Source organism: Euprymna scolopes, chromosome 27, assembly GCF_053919585.1.
Source record: "Euprymna scolopes isolate OS-2025 chromosome 27, ASM5391958v1, whole genome shotgun sequence".
Classification (NCBI taxonomy): Eukaryota; Metazoa; Mollusca; class Cephalopoda; order Sepiida; family Sepiolidae; genus Euprymna; species Euprymna scolopes.
The window spans coordinates 36103122-36121409 of record NC_136508.1 but is presented as its reverse complement, the minus strand read 5'-3'; the positions used below and the strand labels follow the sequence as shown (position 1 = coordinate 36121409).

Genomic DNA, 18288 nt, shown 5'->3' with positions numbered 1-18288 from the left:
TGAATATTCTGCGTTTCATCCACTGTAGGATTCGTCAGGCTTATGCGCGAATTTTGTGGTTGCTTCTTGTTTTTATATATGTTGAGGATTTCTAGTGGCAGTTTTGCATGGTTGTTGAACTCAAATTTAAATATGTTAAGGCCTTTGGAACTTTTGGGGCTAAAAGGTAGGGGACAAATGCTGAACTTAGTCATTTTTTTATGCTTCGTTCACTGTGCACTCACGGGGGACCATGCATGTTTCACTTGTTGCAAAAATGTTTTATGCTTCAAGTTGTTTTTGTTTTTTGTTTGTTTTTTATCTTCAAATATTTATTCATGGAGTTTGGTTTGGTTGTTTTGTTCATGACATATCAACTCTTGTCGGTTTTTTTTTTTTTTCAATTCAATTTATTCGTCATAGGTTAAAACATTACATGTTTCGTTGCCGTTTAAAAGAGCGCAGAATCAGAGAGAGAGAGAGAGAGAGAGAGAGAGAGAGAGAGAGAGAGAGAGAGAAGGAAAGCAAACAGAAAAGGAGGGGCGCTTCAAATTTATACGGTCGGAAATACAGTTGACCAGCACCTGTCCAACTTCATATTGAACTGATTCATTATTGGTGCGATGACAAACTCAAGCGACAGTCTATTCCACGGAGTCGATATGCGAATCGAAAATACGGCTTTTCGTCGGTTTAGCCGAAATCTTTGATGAAACCGCTTCAGGTCGTGTCCTTTCTATCCACGTTCGGGTGTCGGGACGAAAAGAAGATCCCGAGGGAGGTTGTAATGGCCATGAAGGAGGTTATAGGCTAAAATTAAGTCGCCCCTCAGTCTTCGGCGCTCTAGCGAAAAGGATCTCTTGAGGAAGGTCATGAAAAACTCACACCGATTGGGTCGCCTTTGCACTCGCTCCCATGTCATGAACCAGATATCGAGACGACCGATGGCCTGGATGCCATACTCCAACACAGGTCGGACGAACGATACAAATCAGTTGTTTCCAGGTTCAGCTATTTCAGTGAAAGTTTTTGTGCTGCAATTTTTTTTATATCTTCAAATATTTATTCATGATGTTTGATTTGGTTGTTAAGTTAATAAAATTTTAATTAATTATTAACAGAATTCTTTTTATTTACTTTCCATCGCATTGCTTATACATAAAAACAGAAAGTTTTTCTCTTTTGTTTGTGTTTTTTTTTTTGTTTTTTCTTTTGTTCTTTTTTTTTTACGTTAATAGATTTGTTAATAAAAGGTATGTACCTTTAAGAAAAATTCCAATCCATTTCACCGATTTTAATATTTAATCGGATCAACAGTTTTTGCTTTCATTACTAATATCATAGAGACAGTGTGAGGATCTAACACTCCCTCAGTCTCAAGTCCTCTTCTTGCTACCATGACCCCCTGAAGAAATCTTGAAGAAACCAACTTGAGTCAATTTTTTTTTTTTTTCAAATTTCAGCATTACTTACTTATTTCGTTTTTGATAAGTGTTATCCGACCCACTCACGCAGCAACATTTCTATAGCATGTTTTATAATCCATGTATGAGGCAAATTAATGAAACTCCAAGTTGCTAAAATGCGATTCTGAGTTCGATTCTCGTTGGAGGAAGGGGAAATCTTCAGATTTTTTTTTTTACATTTATTTGTATCTTTAAAAAAAAAATGGAGGAGAAAATAAATGATCGACTTTTTTATTTTTTAAAACGAGGACGCAAAGTTAAACATTGTTCACTGAAAACGTTTTTTTTTTTTTGCTTCTTTCTCTTTTTTACCGCATTTTAAAGGTTCGCGGCTATAGTAAATATAGCATGCCAAACGCTCCTTTAAATCGCGCATTCCTGTGCCAGACTGACCCACACCGCGCATTCCATGCCAGACTGACCCGAACTTCATTGCCCAGTGGTCATAGGAGGATAGGAATGAAGCACAACTATAAACCCCCCCCTCTCTCTCTCTCTCTCTCTCTCTCTCTCTCTCTCTCTCTCTCTCTCTCTCTCTCTCTCCATCCCACGTTATCGTGCATATTGTTGCAGCCACTCCGGAGATCGGAAACTTATCGGGAGTGTTCAACGTTGTCAGCAGTTTGTGGTTGGATAGGGATTTTTTTTCTTATCAACAGACGGACGCAGGTCCGGTTTTCACTTCCCAAACTAAGACAGACGTAGTTCGTTTTGAGGGGTTTTTTTTCCCTTGGTTCTATCATTCATTCAGGTGAGAAAACCCTTTTTTGTTTTCTTTTGTTCAGTTGTGTACTCATTGGTTCATTTCTTGCTTTAATTTATTTATTCAACAATCAAACATTTAACTGTCGTTAACAGAAGGGAACAGGGATCAAATATGCAACAAATAAATGTCACCAAAAGAAAGATAAGTTGTTCGGGCATTTTTGTTTCTTTTTATGCTATAGACAACAAATCGAAAAAAGCAGCCAAGAAACAAAAGAAAATGTTACCAATGACAAAGTAAGTTACTCTTCTACATATTTGGATGGGGTTTTATGTATTTTAACTCATTTTAAAGCGTTTATTTAGTTCAAAACACAAGTCGTACCGAGTCTTAAGTCAGAACAAGAAAGAATGACTGATACTAGACGGTCATCTGAAGTCCGATAATCGCTCAAAACTCGAAAATGAAACAAAAACTGGTAGAAAACTACCAAATAAATGTCGGCAGTAACATCAGTATTTTGTTAAATTTTAGAGTTTGGGGCAATTATCGAGATTCCAAAGATGATCGTTTCATGTTTGCCAATTTGCTGTCGCTCTAACTTAAGCAGTCGGCACTACTTGTGTTTCGAACTGAATAAACGCTTTAAAGTAAGTTAAAACACCAAACACTTATCCAGTTAGGTAGAATAATAACTTAGCTTGCCTTTGTTACATATTTGTTTCTTGGTCATGTTTTCAGTTTGTTGTCTATAGTAATAAATGCCCAGTGATTCTTCTGCCTATCTGAATAAATGTGTTTGTGTTTTATTTTGAAGAGATTTTATAGTGTAATACACACCTAATGTCAACTCTCTTAAGTTAGAACGAGAAAAAACATGGCTGACATTAGACGATTACGTGGAGTCTCGATAATCGCTAAAAAAATCAAAGGTTATACAAAAGTGCTGATGATAAAATACACAGTTCGGTTGAACATTACATTTTCGCACGATTGATGACAATTATTAGTTGTGATTCCTTTTTAAAAAGAAAAGAATTCGAAAGAACGCGACAAAAAAGTGTGACTCTTATGTCATCGGCGGACATTTTGTCAAAAGGATTGAACATTTGAGACGTAAGTTAAAGAAGAAAAAAAAGCATTTAAAGGTATTTTAAATCACAAACAAATGACGCAGGTGAGTTGAAAAGTAACTTTTAATGGCTTTGGTTTGGTTGTTTTGTTTTACGGCGCATCAATTCTTTTCGTGTCATTTAACGCCGAGTCAAGTTTTTTTAGGAAAAGTTTTTCTACTTCAAATTATTTAAATCTTCAAATATTTATTCGCAATGTTTAGTTTGGTTGCTTTGTGGAGGAAAATTGTTCGTGTTGGATTTTGCAGAACATGATTGAGTTTTGCAAAAGGGAAGGAAAAAACAATAACATCAATGTTTGATGCATTTTAAGTCATAAATCCAGTATCTTCAGAGATCTGGTAGTACCGGCTATAACATTTATTTGTTGGAAATTTGTTTTTATTTTTTATTTTTGTCCCCCCTCCTTTTTTGTTTTGCTAGCTACAGTTTAACATACCCAGGCGGTTTTTTTTGTTTTGTTTTGTTTTTGTTTTTTACTTAATTCAACAAACGGTAAATTTCTACTTACTTCCCACCTTAACAATAATCACCTTTAAAATGTCGACTTTTAAAAGTTTTCGGGTTTACTGAAAACGAAAATTTTCCGCAAGCAAAAGTTTTCCAGATACTAAGCAATATAATTTCCTATATTATCAGTAGTATCATAGTCTTTTGAAAAACTTTGACTCATCTTCTTGGCACATCTCCAAATTCATCCTTGAGCACTTGATGCGTTCTCGCTTCTGGAATGGTGTGAGCAACCTGGGAATCCATCTGGCAGACACCTTATGCATATGCAAATGGTCATAAATGATAGTTTCCACAGACCCTGTACTAATCTTGACATCTTGGGCTATTTGGCGAATAGTAATGCACCGATCTTCCAAAATGGCAGCCTCAAATTGACGGACAGATGGCTCATCAATGTCAGAAGGGGGCGACCAGGTTTGTGAGCTGTTTCCACAGACTTCCGGCCATGTTTGAATTCACGATGCCAGCGTTTTACAAAGTCATATGATAGAAACTTATGGTGATAATGCCCTTTCATTTCATCAAAAGTCTCCTGTGGTGTGCGTCCTTTCAAATACAAAAACTGGATCACTGCTCGACATTCAACAGCCTCCATTTTACACCTGACTCAGTTCAAACACCTGTAAAACAGAAACCAGAATTAGTTCAGAGCTGTAATTTGTCACATAACCGGTAGAGATATAAATCATTGCACATGCAAAATTTCAGCTAGATCAGACAACTGAAAGTGGGTCAGGGGCATTACTTATTGCACGCCCCTCGTATAATTATTTATTCGGGACTAGCATGGAGACCCAACATTGCCCGGGATTGAATGATGATCGACAAATGTTTCTTTAGTTAACTAACAATTTCTCCGGTAAATTCGACACACTGTTGTCAAAACTTCCAACTCTAAAACTTGATACACTGTTGTAAAAACTTCCAACTCCAAAACTTGACACTGTTCTCAAAACGTCCAACTCCAAAACTTGACACTCTGTTGTCAAAACTTCCAACTCCAAAACTTGACACTCTGTTGTCAAAACTTCCAACTCCAAAACTTGACACTCTGTTGTCAAAACTTCCAACTCCAAAACTTGACACCTTGTTGTCAAAACTTCCAACTCCAAAACTTGACACTCTGTTGTCAAAACTTCCAACTCCAAAACTTGACACCTTGTTGTCAAAACTTCCAACTCCAAAACTTGACACTCTGTTGTCAAAACTTCCAACTCCAAAACTTGACACCTTGTTTTCAAAACTTCCAACTCCAAAACTTGACACCTTGTTGTCAAAACTTCCAACTCCAAAACTTGACACTCTGTTGCCAAAACTTCCAACTCCAAAACTTGACACCTTGTTGTCAAAACCTCCAACTCCAAAACTTGATACTCTGTTGTCAAAACTTCCAATTCCAAAACTTGACACCTTGTTGTCAAAACTTCCAACTCCAAAACTTGACACTCTGTTGTCAAAACTTCCAACTCCAAAACTTGACACCTTGTTTTCAAAACTTCCAACTCCAAAACTTGACACTCTGTTGTCCAAACTTCCAACTCCAAAACTTGACACTCTGTTGTCAAAACTTCCAACTCCAAAACTTGACACCTTGTTGTCAAAACTTCCAACTCCAAAACTTGATACTCTGTTGTCAAAACTTCCAATTCCAAAACTTGACACCTTGTTGTCAAAACTTCCAACTCCAAAACTTGACACTCTGTTGTCAAAACTTCCAACTCCAAAACTTGACACCTTGTTTTCAAAACTTCCAACTCCAAAACTTGACACTCTGTTGTCCAAACTTCCAACTCCAAAACTTGACACTCTGTTGTCAAAACTTCCAACTCCAAAACTTGACACCTTGTTGTCAAAACTTCCAACTCCAAAACTTGATACTCTGTTGTCAAAACTTCCAACTCCAAAACTTGACACCTTGTTTTCAAACTTCCAACTCCAAAACTTGACACTCTGTTGTCCAAACTTCCATTACAGCACAAGATTAAGGTCCTTTAGCATGTCATCAAGTCACACCAAATTTATGTGCTGATCATCATTTTTCAAACAAAGCCAGCATCTTCCACAACAGCACTCAATCATTCCAACACTACACCTGTAGCCAACGAACTTGCATCAACCCACACATTTAGTTCGTGTCTGAATACATGCCACTTGCTCTGGCCAGAGTCGTTCCTACATATTCTAGTCAACATTTCGACCATCATTTGCTGGTGAGAATCGTCATCCACTATGTCATCCCATTCTTTTGTTACCGCAGTTACTGGTCTTTTTAGTACTCCTGTTGCCGACCAGAGCCATCTACAGACAGGTAAATGTCCTACTAATTTGCGTAAAGTATCTCATCAACACACGAGGTAACTCTGGGATCGGGTTTCTATGCTTCCATCGTAAGCATTACACTCAAGGCCTAACACAGGCACCCCAACCTTTAAGAGCTTAAGGTCTGTTTTGCTAGCTACAGTTTAACATACCCAAGCGGGTATTTTTTTTTTTTTTTTTGGTTTTTTTTTTATACTTAATTCAACAAACGGTAAATTTCTACTTACTTCCCACCTTAAAAATAATCACCTTTAAAATGTCGACTTTTAAAAGTTTTCGGGTTTACTGAAGACGAAAATTTTCCGCAAACAAAAGTTTTTCCAGATACTAAGCAATATAATCGAAAGATTCCAGTTTCATTCAAACTGCTTCTATAGACAGACGTAAGTGTCATCAATGTAAGCTGAAGTAGTTTTTGCTGTGATCTCATCCTGCATGAAAACAGGTTTAATAATTGCTGTTATTATTATGGGTGTTGCGTTTAGGACTAAACCTAAGAGTGTCAAAAAGTATCGTTTCCCTTGATTATCACTGTCTGAAATGGTCACAATGACCTATGGACACATATCTGCAGGTAGTTTCTCTTCAAATCCAGCAATGCTACATTATTCCCTTTCTGGTGCCACTCCCATAGTTTAGCGGCACACACATTTGCGTTCTGGTGAAAGCATCAATGATGTTGATTCAATTCTTAATAATAAATTCTGAATTATTAAAGGCATAATAAATTCTGAATTGTTAAAGACATAATAAATTCTGAATTATTAAAGACATAATAAATTCTGAATTATTAAAGATATAATAAATTCTGAATTATTAAAGACATAATAAATTCTGAATTATTAAATATATAATAAATTCTGAATTATTAAAGGCATAATAAATTCTGAATTGCTAAAGACATAATAAATTCTGAATTATTAAAGACATAATAAATTCTGAATTGTTAAAGACATAATAAATTCTGAATTATTAAAGACATAATAAATTCTGAATTATTAAAGACATAATAAATTCTGAATTATTAAAGACATAATAAATTCTGAATTATTAAAGATATAATAAATTCTGAATTATTAAAGACATAATAAATTCTGAATTGTTAAAGACATAATAAATTCTGAATTATTAAAGACATAATAAATTCTGAATTATTAAAGACATAATAAATTCTGAATTATTAAAGGCATAATAAATTCTGAATTGTTAAAGACATAATAAATTCTGAATTATTAAAGACATAATAAATTCTGAATTATTAAAGACATAATAAATTCTGAATTATTAAAGACATAATAAATTCTGAATTATTAAAGACATAATAAATTCTGAATTATTAAAGACATAATAAATTCTGAATTATTAAAGACATAATAAATTCTGAATTATTAAAGATATAATAAATTCTGAATTATTAAAGACATAATAAATTCTGAATTATTAAAGACATAATAAATTCTGAATTATTAAAGACATAATAAATTCTGAATTATTAAAGACATAATAAATTCTGAATTATTAAAGACATAATAAATTCTGAATTATTAAAGACATAATAAATTCTGAATTATTAAAGACATAATAAATTCTGAATTATTAAAGATATAATAAATTCTGAATTATTAAAGGCATAATAAATTCTGAATTATGAAAGACATAATAAATTCTGAATTATTAAAGGCATAATAAATTCTGAATTGTTAAAGACATTATAAATTCTGAATTATTAAAGACATAATAAATGCTAACCTATAAAAAAAAAACGAAATAAATGTCCACTTAGTACCAGATATTATAAGTGTTAACTTAGAAAAATATATAATAAATTTTTTGTTGTCAAATGTATCATAAAAGTCTTTTTTTCATTAGCAGTAGCTCTACAGACTTCTTTCCCTCTACCAAGTGTTACACCTACAGCCACTGTCATCATGTCGTCTCCCAATGCTCGTATTGCATCAATTCCAATTAACAGGTCGTAGCCAAAGTGTTGTTATTTTTGCATCACCAGAACGTTAACTCCAGCTGTGTCACCTTTCTCAGTACAGATAATGACAGTCCCCTACACCACGACATGCTTGCGATTAGCTGTTGATGGTCATAACACTCACTTATTGCTCCCTCCACATCTGCCAGTGATTTGAACTAACTATATGCAGGGAACATCCCATGTCTATGAGTGCCGAACACTGCACATCACCAATTTTGACGCCAACAAGAGACAATTCTGTGTTTATTGTTTGGCAAAGGGCAAGAGTGGTGGCAATACTTTGTTCCCAACTTCATTTCCCAAACAGTTGTGAGATATGTAACCTACCTTATTGCAACGATAACAGTGTACTGTTCTGTGTTTGTGGATAACCACTCTTCATACTACTTCGACTCCGGCACTCCTTAGCAAAATGATTAGCCCCCATGCACCCCACATTTATACCAAACCAGGTTCTTACAGTTATCGCTGCTGGCTGGGAGAGAATTCACATTGTCTCTGTAAGGTTCAGGTGTTGCACAACGAGTGTTGTCTGCTGCACGACATTGCTTTTTCTTTGGTTCTGGTGTCTTAAGGATGTTTTGAGGCCAACAACTAATCCGCTGTTAATTTGTCAATTCGTGACGTTGCTCACAGCAATCTGCTGACATTCTCAGGTAAGTCTACTAAAAAGACACAGATTAATATTTTGTCGTTGATCCCACCAAACGTTACAGATAACTTCCGTAAATCGGCTAAATACACACGAATCGTTTTCTTGGTGGGAACTGTTGCTATGCAACAAAAGGATCCATACCAAGCGCTGGATACAGGCTCTTCTTAATTTCAACCGATTCTGCTTCATCCCCGAGTTTGTAGTATACTGCATTGGCCCATCTGGTTACCCTCAACAGGATAACCGCTGCTAGTTCTTTTATTTTGCACAGTTTACAGATGTGCTCAGCATTCTCAACCCTTCGATGACAGACGGTCCAGTGGTAGATCCATCAAACTCTGGTATTAAGCGAATGTTGAATCTGTCCAATTCTTTTTTTAAGTCACCGCTTATCAGTCAAAATAGCTTATAGTTAAATTAACAATTTCTCAGGGAAATTCGACACACTGCTGTCAAAATTTCCAACTCCAAAACTCGATACTCTGTTGTCATGCAAGCTTCCACTAAAACCAATTCACATAAATTTAAAAAGTTCTCCGATTGGTCATATGGTTAAACTGGGTAAATTCTACATATTGCTGTCAAAATTTCCAACTCCAAAACATGACACTGTTTCAATTTGATTTGCACTCGACAACATATGTAGCATCACACCTTCATCTAACTCGTCCCCGCTTCACGTCCGTTTTTATTCCCCTGTCTCATTTGCTTATAAACAGCGACAGTCTGCGTCACTCACGTGACCATTAACGATAAAACTGCCCTTTTTTTTCTTTATTTTTTTTTTTACACGAACGACTCTTTGAAGCACGCACACATGCTAGTTGTGATTTCCCCTACAGTTTCACACTCCCATATTTTCATTGTCATCGAAATCAATTAAATCGCCCATTTTTTAATCAAATCGATTGATTGCCTGTTCTAGTTGGGGACCCATCATGGTGCACCGGGAGGATGCTCTTCACATGCTTCCCTGCAGTAACTTTGTCCACAATACATTGTAGTCTACATTGCACTGTAGAGAGCCTACTCTTAATTTTATAAAATTATTTTTTATACATAATGGCATTAAAGTTTAAAATGCAATAGCCAAGTATCATGCTTCAATTGTTCTCCAAACAGAAACATTTATTCCGAACGTGTCCATGTTATATCAAAGAACCTACTGTTGATTTTATTTGTCTGACTTTACTGCTTGTGCAGTGATAATCGCTTGAATTAAATTTTAAAATGAAAAAGGCGAGTATCATGGTGCAATTGTGCTTTAAACAGAAACATTCATTTCGAATGCGTCCCTGTTATATCAAAGAACCTACTGTTGATTTTACATCAGCTTGTGTGGTAATAAAACTTCTCACATGCACTTGTGATGTTAGGCTGTGTAAGGTGTTAACTTTAATTAAAATTGCCTGTTTTTTTTCTTTCATCAAATTATTTCAGTTATCAACTATCGATACTTATTGAATACATTCCGATATGAAACCTATCTAAGAACACTGGCAGGCACATAAAGTACCATCGTGTGAAATTTTATAAAAATCAGCCCAGCCGTTTCCGAGTACATAAGGAACTCTCTCTCTCTCTCTCTCTCTCTCTCTCTCACACACACACACACACACACACACACACACAATATAGTAGAGATAGTGTTCTTTCACCCTGTCATACCTGGCACAAAGGCCAGGGCGGGGTATTGAGTACATAAGGAACTCTTTCTCTCTCTCTCTCTCTCTCTCTCACACACACACACACGCACACACACACACACAAATATAGTAGAGATAGTGTATGTGCAAACGATGTACATACAAACGAGTTTGTGCATTTTGAAACATTAATCACAACAAATCCATTTTTCTTAAGACTGAACGGAGGCCAAAGTAAACATGTCCTTATTTATTTTCATTTCATATCTAATCCATTCGTTTTGTTTGTTTTTTTTTAACAGTCATTTCTTTAAATTCACTCATTAGGAGCCGCAGCTCGCATTGCATTGTAGCCAAATGGAAGAAATTAAACCAGTTTTGCAACACCAAAAGCATCACCATTTCCATCATGAAGTATTGGATCTCTTGGATGAAGTGCTCGAAGATCAGGAATTGTATGATGAAATAACTGAAGACCCCGTACCAACAAAGAAACTTCTCTACTTGAATTACAGCTCAGCGGATCGATGGCAAGATCGAGTATTGATAAGTGTGAAGATTTCCCAACGACGCGCCCTGTCCAGTCTGATCGTGTATCGGAACTACAATGATGAACCGCAATTCGAACCAGTCTTATGGTACAAGACCACTTTGTACTGCTATGTCGGCATTAATGCCAATCAGTTCTCAACAACGGTCATTATCTATATGGCCGAATATCCAGAGACAGTTGAAAATGAAATCTTTTTCCATGTAGTCTGATTTTGGAGAGAATTGGTAAGTTCCTTTTTGTTTTGTCTTTTTTGTGTGTATTTGAGTATTTGGCAGCGTGGCATTGTGTATGTATGTGTTACCTTTGTTCTTGTAGTATGTGTGTAGATATATATGTGCATAAGTGATAAAGGCTGGATATGTGAGTCTCAGAGATCTTTCACCCTGTCATACCTGGCACAAAGGCCAGCGCGGGTATTGAGTTCCTTTTTCGTCCAGCTATCTCCTCGCTTTATAGGAGTTTCCAACTCTGCACTGGCTTATTACTTTTGCATATATGTGTTACCTTTTTGGTGGGGGGTGAGAATATTTCCAATGGTTGAAAATTATTTGATTTAACACCTTCATGTTAAAACTTCCTTGTTGTGGGGAGTGAGGAAGAAAGCAAATTCCAATGAATTGGAGAAGGAAAGAGTGTAAGCAATCATAGCTATTTGCATTTTTAACATTCATAGGAATCAATTTGCGATTCAATCACCATATGTGCCACCTGATATAATCATATGTCCTGGTGATCAACAGCCATTTTGGAAATATGACTTATATCCCAAGTATCAATCAATCAAATTAAAGACTGTAGTAGTTTGATATAGGGATAGTAGTAGTAGTAGTAGTAGTAGTAGTAGTAGTAGTAGTAAAAGTGTGATAGTAGTAGTAGCAACATCAAAATAGAAAGAAAAAAGACTTTAATTAATGCATGTGCGCCATATAAAAAGAAAAAGAACTTCTTTGTTGAAGAAGAAAGAAGAAAGCGTAAGAGTGTATCAGAGGGCAGCTATTGGCTGGTGTGTTTTTGGAAGGTTGAAAAAGTGCAGATCATTAAATAAATATTGCTAAGAAAGGACAAATCTTATTTCTATCCTCTTTGTGTGACTAAAAAACGCTTGGAACTTTCCGCATAACCTAATACATATGACGACAGCTCAAAAAGAACTTGTTTACGTTAGCCTTGAAAACGACTATGTTATAGTCAGTTGTAAAGCAACCCTACAGTATTCTGTTCCACGAACGTACAGTTCTAGGAAAGAAACTCTGAAATTTACATTTAGTTTTAATCACAAAGCGAAGGAAATTGTCAATAGTCCTATTTCGATTTCACCATTTTTAACATTGAAGGCAAACAATTGAAAGGTCAAGATGTTGAGAATGAGTGAACTTACGCATGCAAATCTTATTTTTTGAAACATGCGATTAAAGATTTTGGTGAATATAAAAGAAATGAAACTTGTTTGAGAACACTCGCAGCAGACACTCGTCTATCTATAACAGCTGCTAATAATTTCCCTTATTATTTATCTGCCTAAAACATAGTAAATAGTAAATTCCATGAACAAAGTTTATTTCCTGTAATTGCCCATCTATGGCACACAATACCGTGAGGCGGCTTTCCAGCTGACTATAACATGGCTGTTTTCAAATCTAATGTAAATCAGTTCTTGTTGAGCTGCAGCTTAAACAAATCTTACCCAAGTTCCACCATTACTGATCATCACAATGTTGTCTCACCTGCCAACTAAACCTCATTAGTACTTATCCTCGAGTAGCCTTCAGACCTTGATAAGTGGTGACACCACTAGGAAAAGAAATTGGCCATTTTTTGATACTCTTGCAGAATTTGACCTGAATCATAGAAAAAAAAACGTCAATTATGGCTCTGGCTCGACCGGCATTCAAACCGAGCATTGTTAAAAATGTTGAAACGCTAAATCGCCATTTTTTTGTTTTGTCTTTGTTCTTTGTATAAAACATGTAATTTTTTAAATTATTTTTTGGGTCATGAGGAGGGTATTTTTTTTCAAAACTAAGTTTTCTTGAAAAAAAGTTACTTTCACCTAACAATTTACGGTTGAAAAAAAAAAATTTTGTTGATAAAAAATTGTAAAAAAATAATATGCAACAGGCTCCTTCAGTCTTTGACAGACTATGGATACCCACGAAGGGGTGCCTGCATGTGGAATTTTTGTAGCAGGAGGTGCACAATCTCCAACCACACCTCTTCTGAGTTAACATTGTCGAATACTAGTGGCAAGCTGTGGTTCAGGACGACTGGAAACAAATGCCGAGATAAGTGGAGAGAACATACAGCACCTAGAATTCTCAAATGGTCATCCATCTGGTACAAACCAGGCTCATCATTGCTTAGCTTCGGTGATCTGACGAGAACCAGTGGGTCAACGCGATTATGCCTTATAAAAAAAAAAAGATAATAAAAGTAAATAAACCATACAAAATGCAACTTTTCTTGAAAAAAATAAAAAATAAATAAATATATATATATATATAGATAGATAGATAGATAGATAGATAGATAGATATTTATATATATATATATATATATATATATATATATATATATATATATATATATATATATACTAGCATTTTAGTCCGGCGTTGCCCGGGAATTTGGAGGTGTATGTTGAGCAAAAAAAAAAAAAGCGGTCAATTTTTTTTAACTTGGACCCCTATTATGACCCCTTAACATTTATTGTTTTGGGCTCAAATCTAGTTATTAAGTTATTAAGTTAGATCCATGTCCAAGGAACATATATCTAAAATTTCAAGTGTTTAGACCGAAAATTGTCGGAGGAGTTATGTAGAGTTCTCAAAGGTCAAATCGTTGAACTTTGACCCTTTAACAGCCAAATTTCTGGCCGAGAACGGATCACATAGATTTTCCCAAAGCTCAGTACACTGTATATCAAATTTCGAGTCTGTAGACTAAAACTTGACAGAGTTATTACGTAGGGAAATGTACACAGACAGACAGACACACAGACACGTTCACTTTTATAGATATACTAACATGGTGCCCGCCGTTGCCCAAGTGTTTGGAGGTGTATGCTGAGAAAAAAAAAAGGTCAATTTTTTTAACTGACCCTTATTATGACCCCTTAAAATGTATTATTTTGGGCTCAAATTGAATTATTAAGTTAGATCCATGTCCAAGACACCTATATCTAAAATTTCAAGTGTTTAGACCGAAAATTGTCGGAGGAGTTTGGTAGAGTTCTCAAAGGTCAAATCGTTGAACTTTGACCTCTTAATCGCCAAATTTCTGGCCAAAAACCGATCACATCGATTTTCCCAAACCTCAGTACCCTGTATATCAAACTTCGAATCTGTAGACTAAAAATTGACAGAGTTATTGCGTAAAGAAATATACACACACAGACACACACACACTTTCATTTTTATAGATAGATAGATAGATAGATAGATAGATAGATAGATAGATGTATTCAGTAAATGTACAATAAGTTTTATTAATTTTATTTATTGTATTTCTATTATTTTCCGGTTTGTTTGTTTTGAAATTCATCTGCGTCTGTTATTTTGCCCGGCATAATCCGGTGACTACTGATTAAATCCGAACTATAAATGACGGAAAATCCCTAGGATCTGAGTCAAATTCTGCAAGAGTACCCATTTTTTATTATAGCCAACAAACTGCAAATGTGGCCAAAAAACAAATATATAACAAATAAATGTTACCAAAGGCAAGATAAATTACTTTTCTACCTATCTGGATAAGTTTTCGATGTTTAAACTTAATTTGAAGCGTTTATTAAGTTTGAAGCGCAATTAAGACCGAAAACAAAGATGGCGACCATGAAGGTGTTGTCCTTGGAGTCTTGAAAATTGCTTAAAACTCGAAAATAAAACACAGTACTGATAAAAATCTACCCAATAAATATCACACGATATTTATTAGGGGTATTATTACTGGTGTTTTTATTTATTTTCGAGTTTTTAGCGATTCTCAAGATTGTAAAAGTGACAGCCTCATTTTCCTCATCTTTGTTGTTGTCTTAAATTAAGCACTCGGCACTACTTGCATTTCACACTCAATAAACTTTTTAAAATAAGTTAAAACACTAAAAACATCCAGGTAGGTAGAACATTAGAACAATAATTTATCTTCCTTTTGGTAACATTATATATTTATTCTCCCACAGAAGAGACGTTGCGAGCCTATTCTTGTTTTATCGTTATTTCTATGGCAGGTGCTCGTCTGAACTCCAATCTCTGGTCCCCCCCCTCGCCAACCTTTCATGAAAAACACCCGTCTAGCTGAATCCACTGTGAAAAATTTCCTCCACTCTATATCTGTGCCTAAATCAAAACGCGGATTCCATGAACAAAGCTTCTTTCTTAGAACTCCACGCATGTGGAACTCTGTTCCGTCTGCCTGCTTCCCACCGGACTACAACTTGGATGTCTTCAAGTGCAATGTTAACAAATTCCTAATGAACCGCCCCCTTAAGTAAACACTTCATCAAATCTCCACACTAACGTAATGTACTTGCAATAACCCTTATCCCTGAGTTGCTTCCGGGCCTTGATAAGTGGTGATCACTGTGTAAAAAAAAAAAAAAAAATTTCTGTCAGTAAGTTTTTACAAAAACATACTTTTATATTTTTCGTTTTTTTTCGGGGGGGGGGGGAGGAAGGTATTCAATTATAGAATTTTTCCGTAACAACACCCCTATCCCTAACCCTCCATCGTCCTCTCCCAATGTAAACAGAATTTTGGTGAAATATTAAACGGTTCTTCTGCTCAGTTAATGTTGACGCGTTACTTACAAAAAAAAAAAAACGGTTAATTAAACTGCAAATGTATCTATTAAAAACTATACAAGTTCGGATAACCTTTACGGAGATGGTCCCAACGTCCGCCTCGTTCTGAGCTCGGGGAGAGGCCGTCTGACGTAGGCGGTATCGAGGCAGAAAATTACCCCTTCAATAAAGTGCCCAGTTGTTAACTTAAGGAGAAAAAACCCCGTTCCAATAATTAGAATTTTAAAAAATGAACAGTTCAAATAATTAGAATTTTACAAAATAAACAGTTCGAATAATTAGAATTTTACAAAATAAACAGTTCAAATTTTTGATAATTCAACAGTTCAAATAATTGGAATTTTACAAAATAAACAGTTCAAATAATTAGAATTTAAAAACAAAAAAAAAACAGTCCACATGATTAGAAAAGTTCCACGTGGTTAGTTAACCCTGTAAAATTCTGTGATTTGTTTCCCAATATTTGTGACATATCGCATATTTTAGGGTTAGGGTAATTTTATGCCTCGACACCGCCTACGTCAGACGGCCTCTCCCCGAACTCAGAACGAGGCGGACGTCGGGACCATCTCCGTAAAGGATAACCACAAGTTCCATAATTGAATACCTCTCTCCAAAAAGAAAAGAACGAAAAACATAAAAGTATGATTTTGTAAACCATTCATGAGAACTTACTGACAGCTTATTAGCGTCCTAAATTATGAGATGAAAAAAAAAATGAACGAATCTCTTAGTAAAAGAGAGTTGTCTCCCTCTACAGAATTACAAATTGTAAACCAACGGCCACGAAAAGGGAGCTAACTGTTGTCATTTTACTTGATAATATCTGACGCAATTTACTGTACTAGCATTTCAGCCCGGCGTTGCCCGGGTGTTTGGAGGTGTATGTTGAGCAAAAAAAAAAAAAAAAAGCGGTCAATTTTTTTAACTTTGACCCCTATTATGACTCCTTAAAATTTATTGTTCTGGGCTCAAATCTAGTTATTAAGTTAGATCCATGTCCAAGGAACCTATATATAAAATTTAAAGTGTCTAGACCCAAAATTGTTGGAGGAGTTTGCTAGAGTTTTCAAAGGTCAAATCGTTGAAATTTGACCCCTTAACAGCCAAATTTCTGGTCGACAACGGATTACAAAGATTTTCCCAAATCTCAGTACCCTGTATATCAAATTTCGAGTCTGTAGACTAGAAATTGACAGAGTTATTGCGTAGGGAAATGTACACAGACAGACAGACAGACACTTTCACTTTTATAGATATATAGATTTGCCCAGTATTAATAGGATAGGGACATAATTTATTTATTTATTTATTTATTTATTTATTTATTCACTATCTAAACCAGTGGTTCTCAACCTTTTCTTTTTTTACTCACGGAGCCCTTTTCCCTTCTTTTTATCTTGGTCGATCCCTTCATAACTATTGGTCATAAGACAATCTTCTATTTTTCACTAATATAAATTTTGAGGTTTTAATAATTAAAGAAATATTATATAATTAAGCTTTATTTTTAAATGAAAACTAATTTAATGGGGTAAACCAGGAAAATAGAAATATTATAGTTAAAATAACTTGAATGATTGAAAAAAAAAAAACTATACAAAATTACAGTAGAAATTAAATTTTTAATAATATAAACTATTCTGAGTTGGTTTTCTTCATGGGCTACCAAAATATCGCTGCGGACCCCCATTTTGTTATGTTTTGCCTTTGGACCCCCAGAATTATCCCATGGACCCCTAGGGTCCATGTGGACCTCGGTTGAGAACCCCTGATCTAAACGAATAAATACAATTTTTTTTTTTTTCTTACTCCTATATTAGCATCAAAACGGGTTAATTGTTATTTAAATGAATAATGCAACACTCTGTTCATCTCTCCCCCAGGGCGGTAGGATGCGAGACAAGATCAACCAAGTGAGATTTGAAAACCCAGTGCCTTCGAGTAAAAGCAATTTGGCATACAAAAAATGCATGTGCAGCCTCGGTGGCAGGGGCAGGGCAGGGGCGCCTTAGCAAAAGAACTAACCCGTTCTAAAATGGTGAGAAAGTAAATCCTGGGAAGGAGGACGTCTCAGAACTGCACAGAACAAAAAACACTTTCTCGGTAGTCACGACAAAACCATTTGATTGCAATAATTACTCAGGCCTCTACGCACATTGCCATATTTACCATTTTTGCCCTGAGGACTGACAAGTTGAATGGTCTAAGGGAGATAACTCTGACGTATTTTGTTTGCCATTTTTTTTTTTTTTTTTCATATTAGATTTTAATTTCTATATGCACGAGAGACAAAGTTAGACTCTTTCGTAGCATTTTAGCCAGAAGCAAAGTGGAATATCTGTTCTGATATTAAATTTTATCTTTTTTGTTTTCAGTCAATAAACAAAAAGTCCTTCTAGGCTGAGGTAATTTTTATTTTGGTTCCACTCCAAAAATGCGTTGTTTTTTGGTGAATGGTGAGCTTCGTTTTTCCTCAAATTTCGCCTAACTTTTCGCTTGTGGAGAGACAAGTAGATAGTAAGACAGGAT

General features: G+C 35.4%; 1 protein-coding gene across 12 annotated transcripts in view; it reads left to right on the top strand.

The window, feature by feature from the left end:
• Window positions 1-1952: 1952 nt before the first annotated feature.
• Window positions 1953-18288, top strand: part of LOC145248822 (uncharacterized) — a 165013-nt gene continuing 148677 nt past the window's right edge. For 4 of the 12 annotated variants that reach the window (XR_013863408.1, XR_013863406.1, XR_013863407.1 and 1 more), the window contains exons 1-2: window positions 2004-2196; window positions 10707-11181. Coding sequence is in view for 2 of the 12 variants with exons in the window: in XM_080110513.1 (XP_079966639.1) it covers window positions 10762-11166 (405 nt within the window). In the remaining 10 variants the exon portion in view is untranslated. Of the gene's footprint in view, window positions 2197-10706; window positions 11182-18288 lie in introns of all 12 variants that reach the window. The other 8 variants (XR_013863412.1, XR_013863411.1, XR_013863410.1 and 5 more) reach the window with 7 other exon arrangements.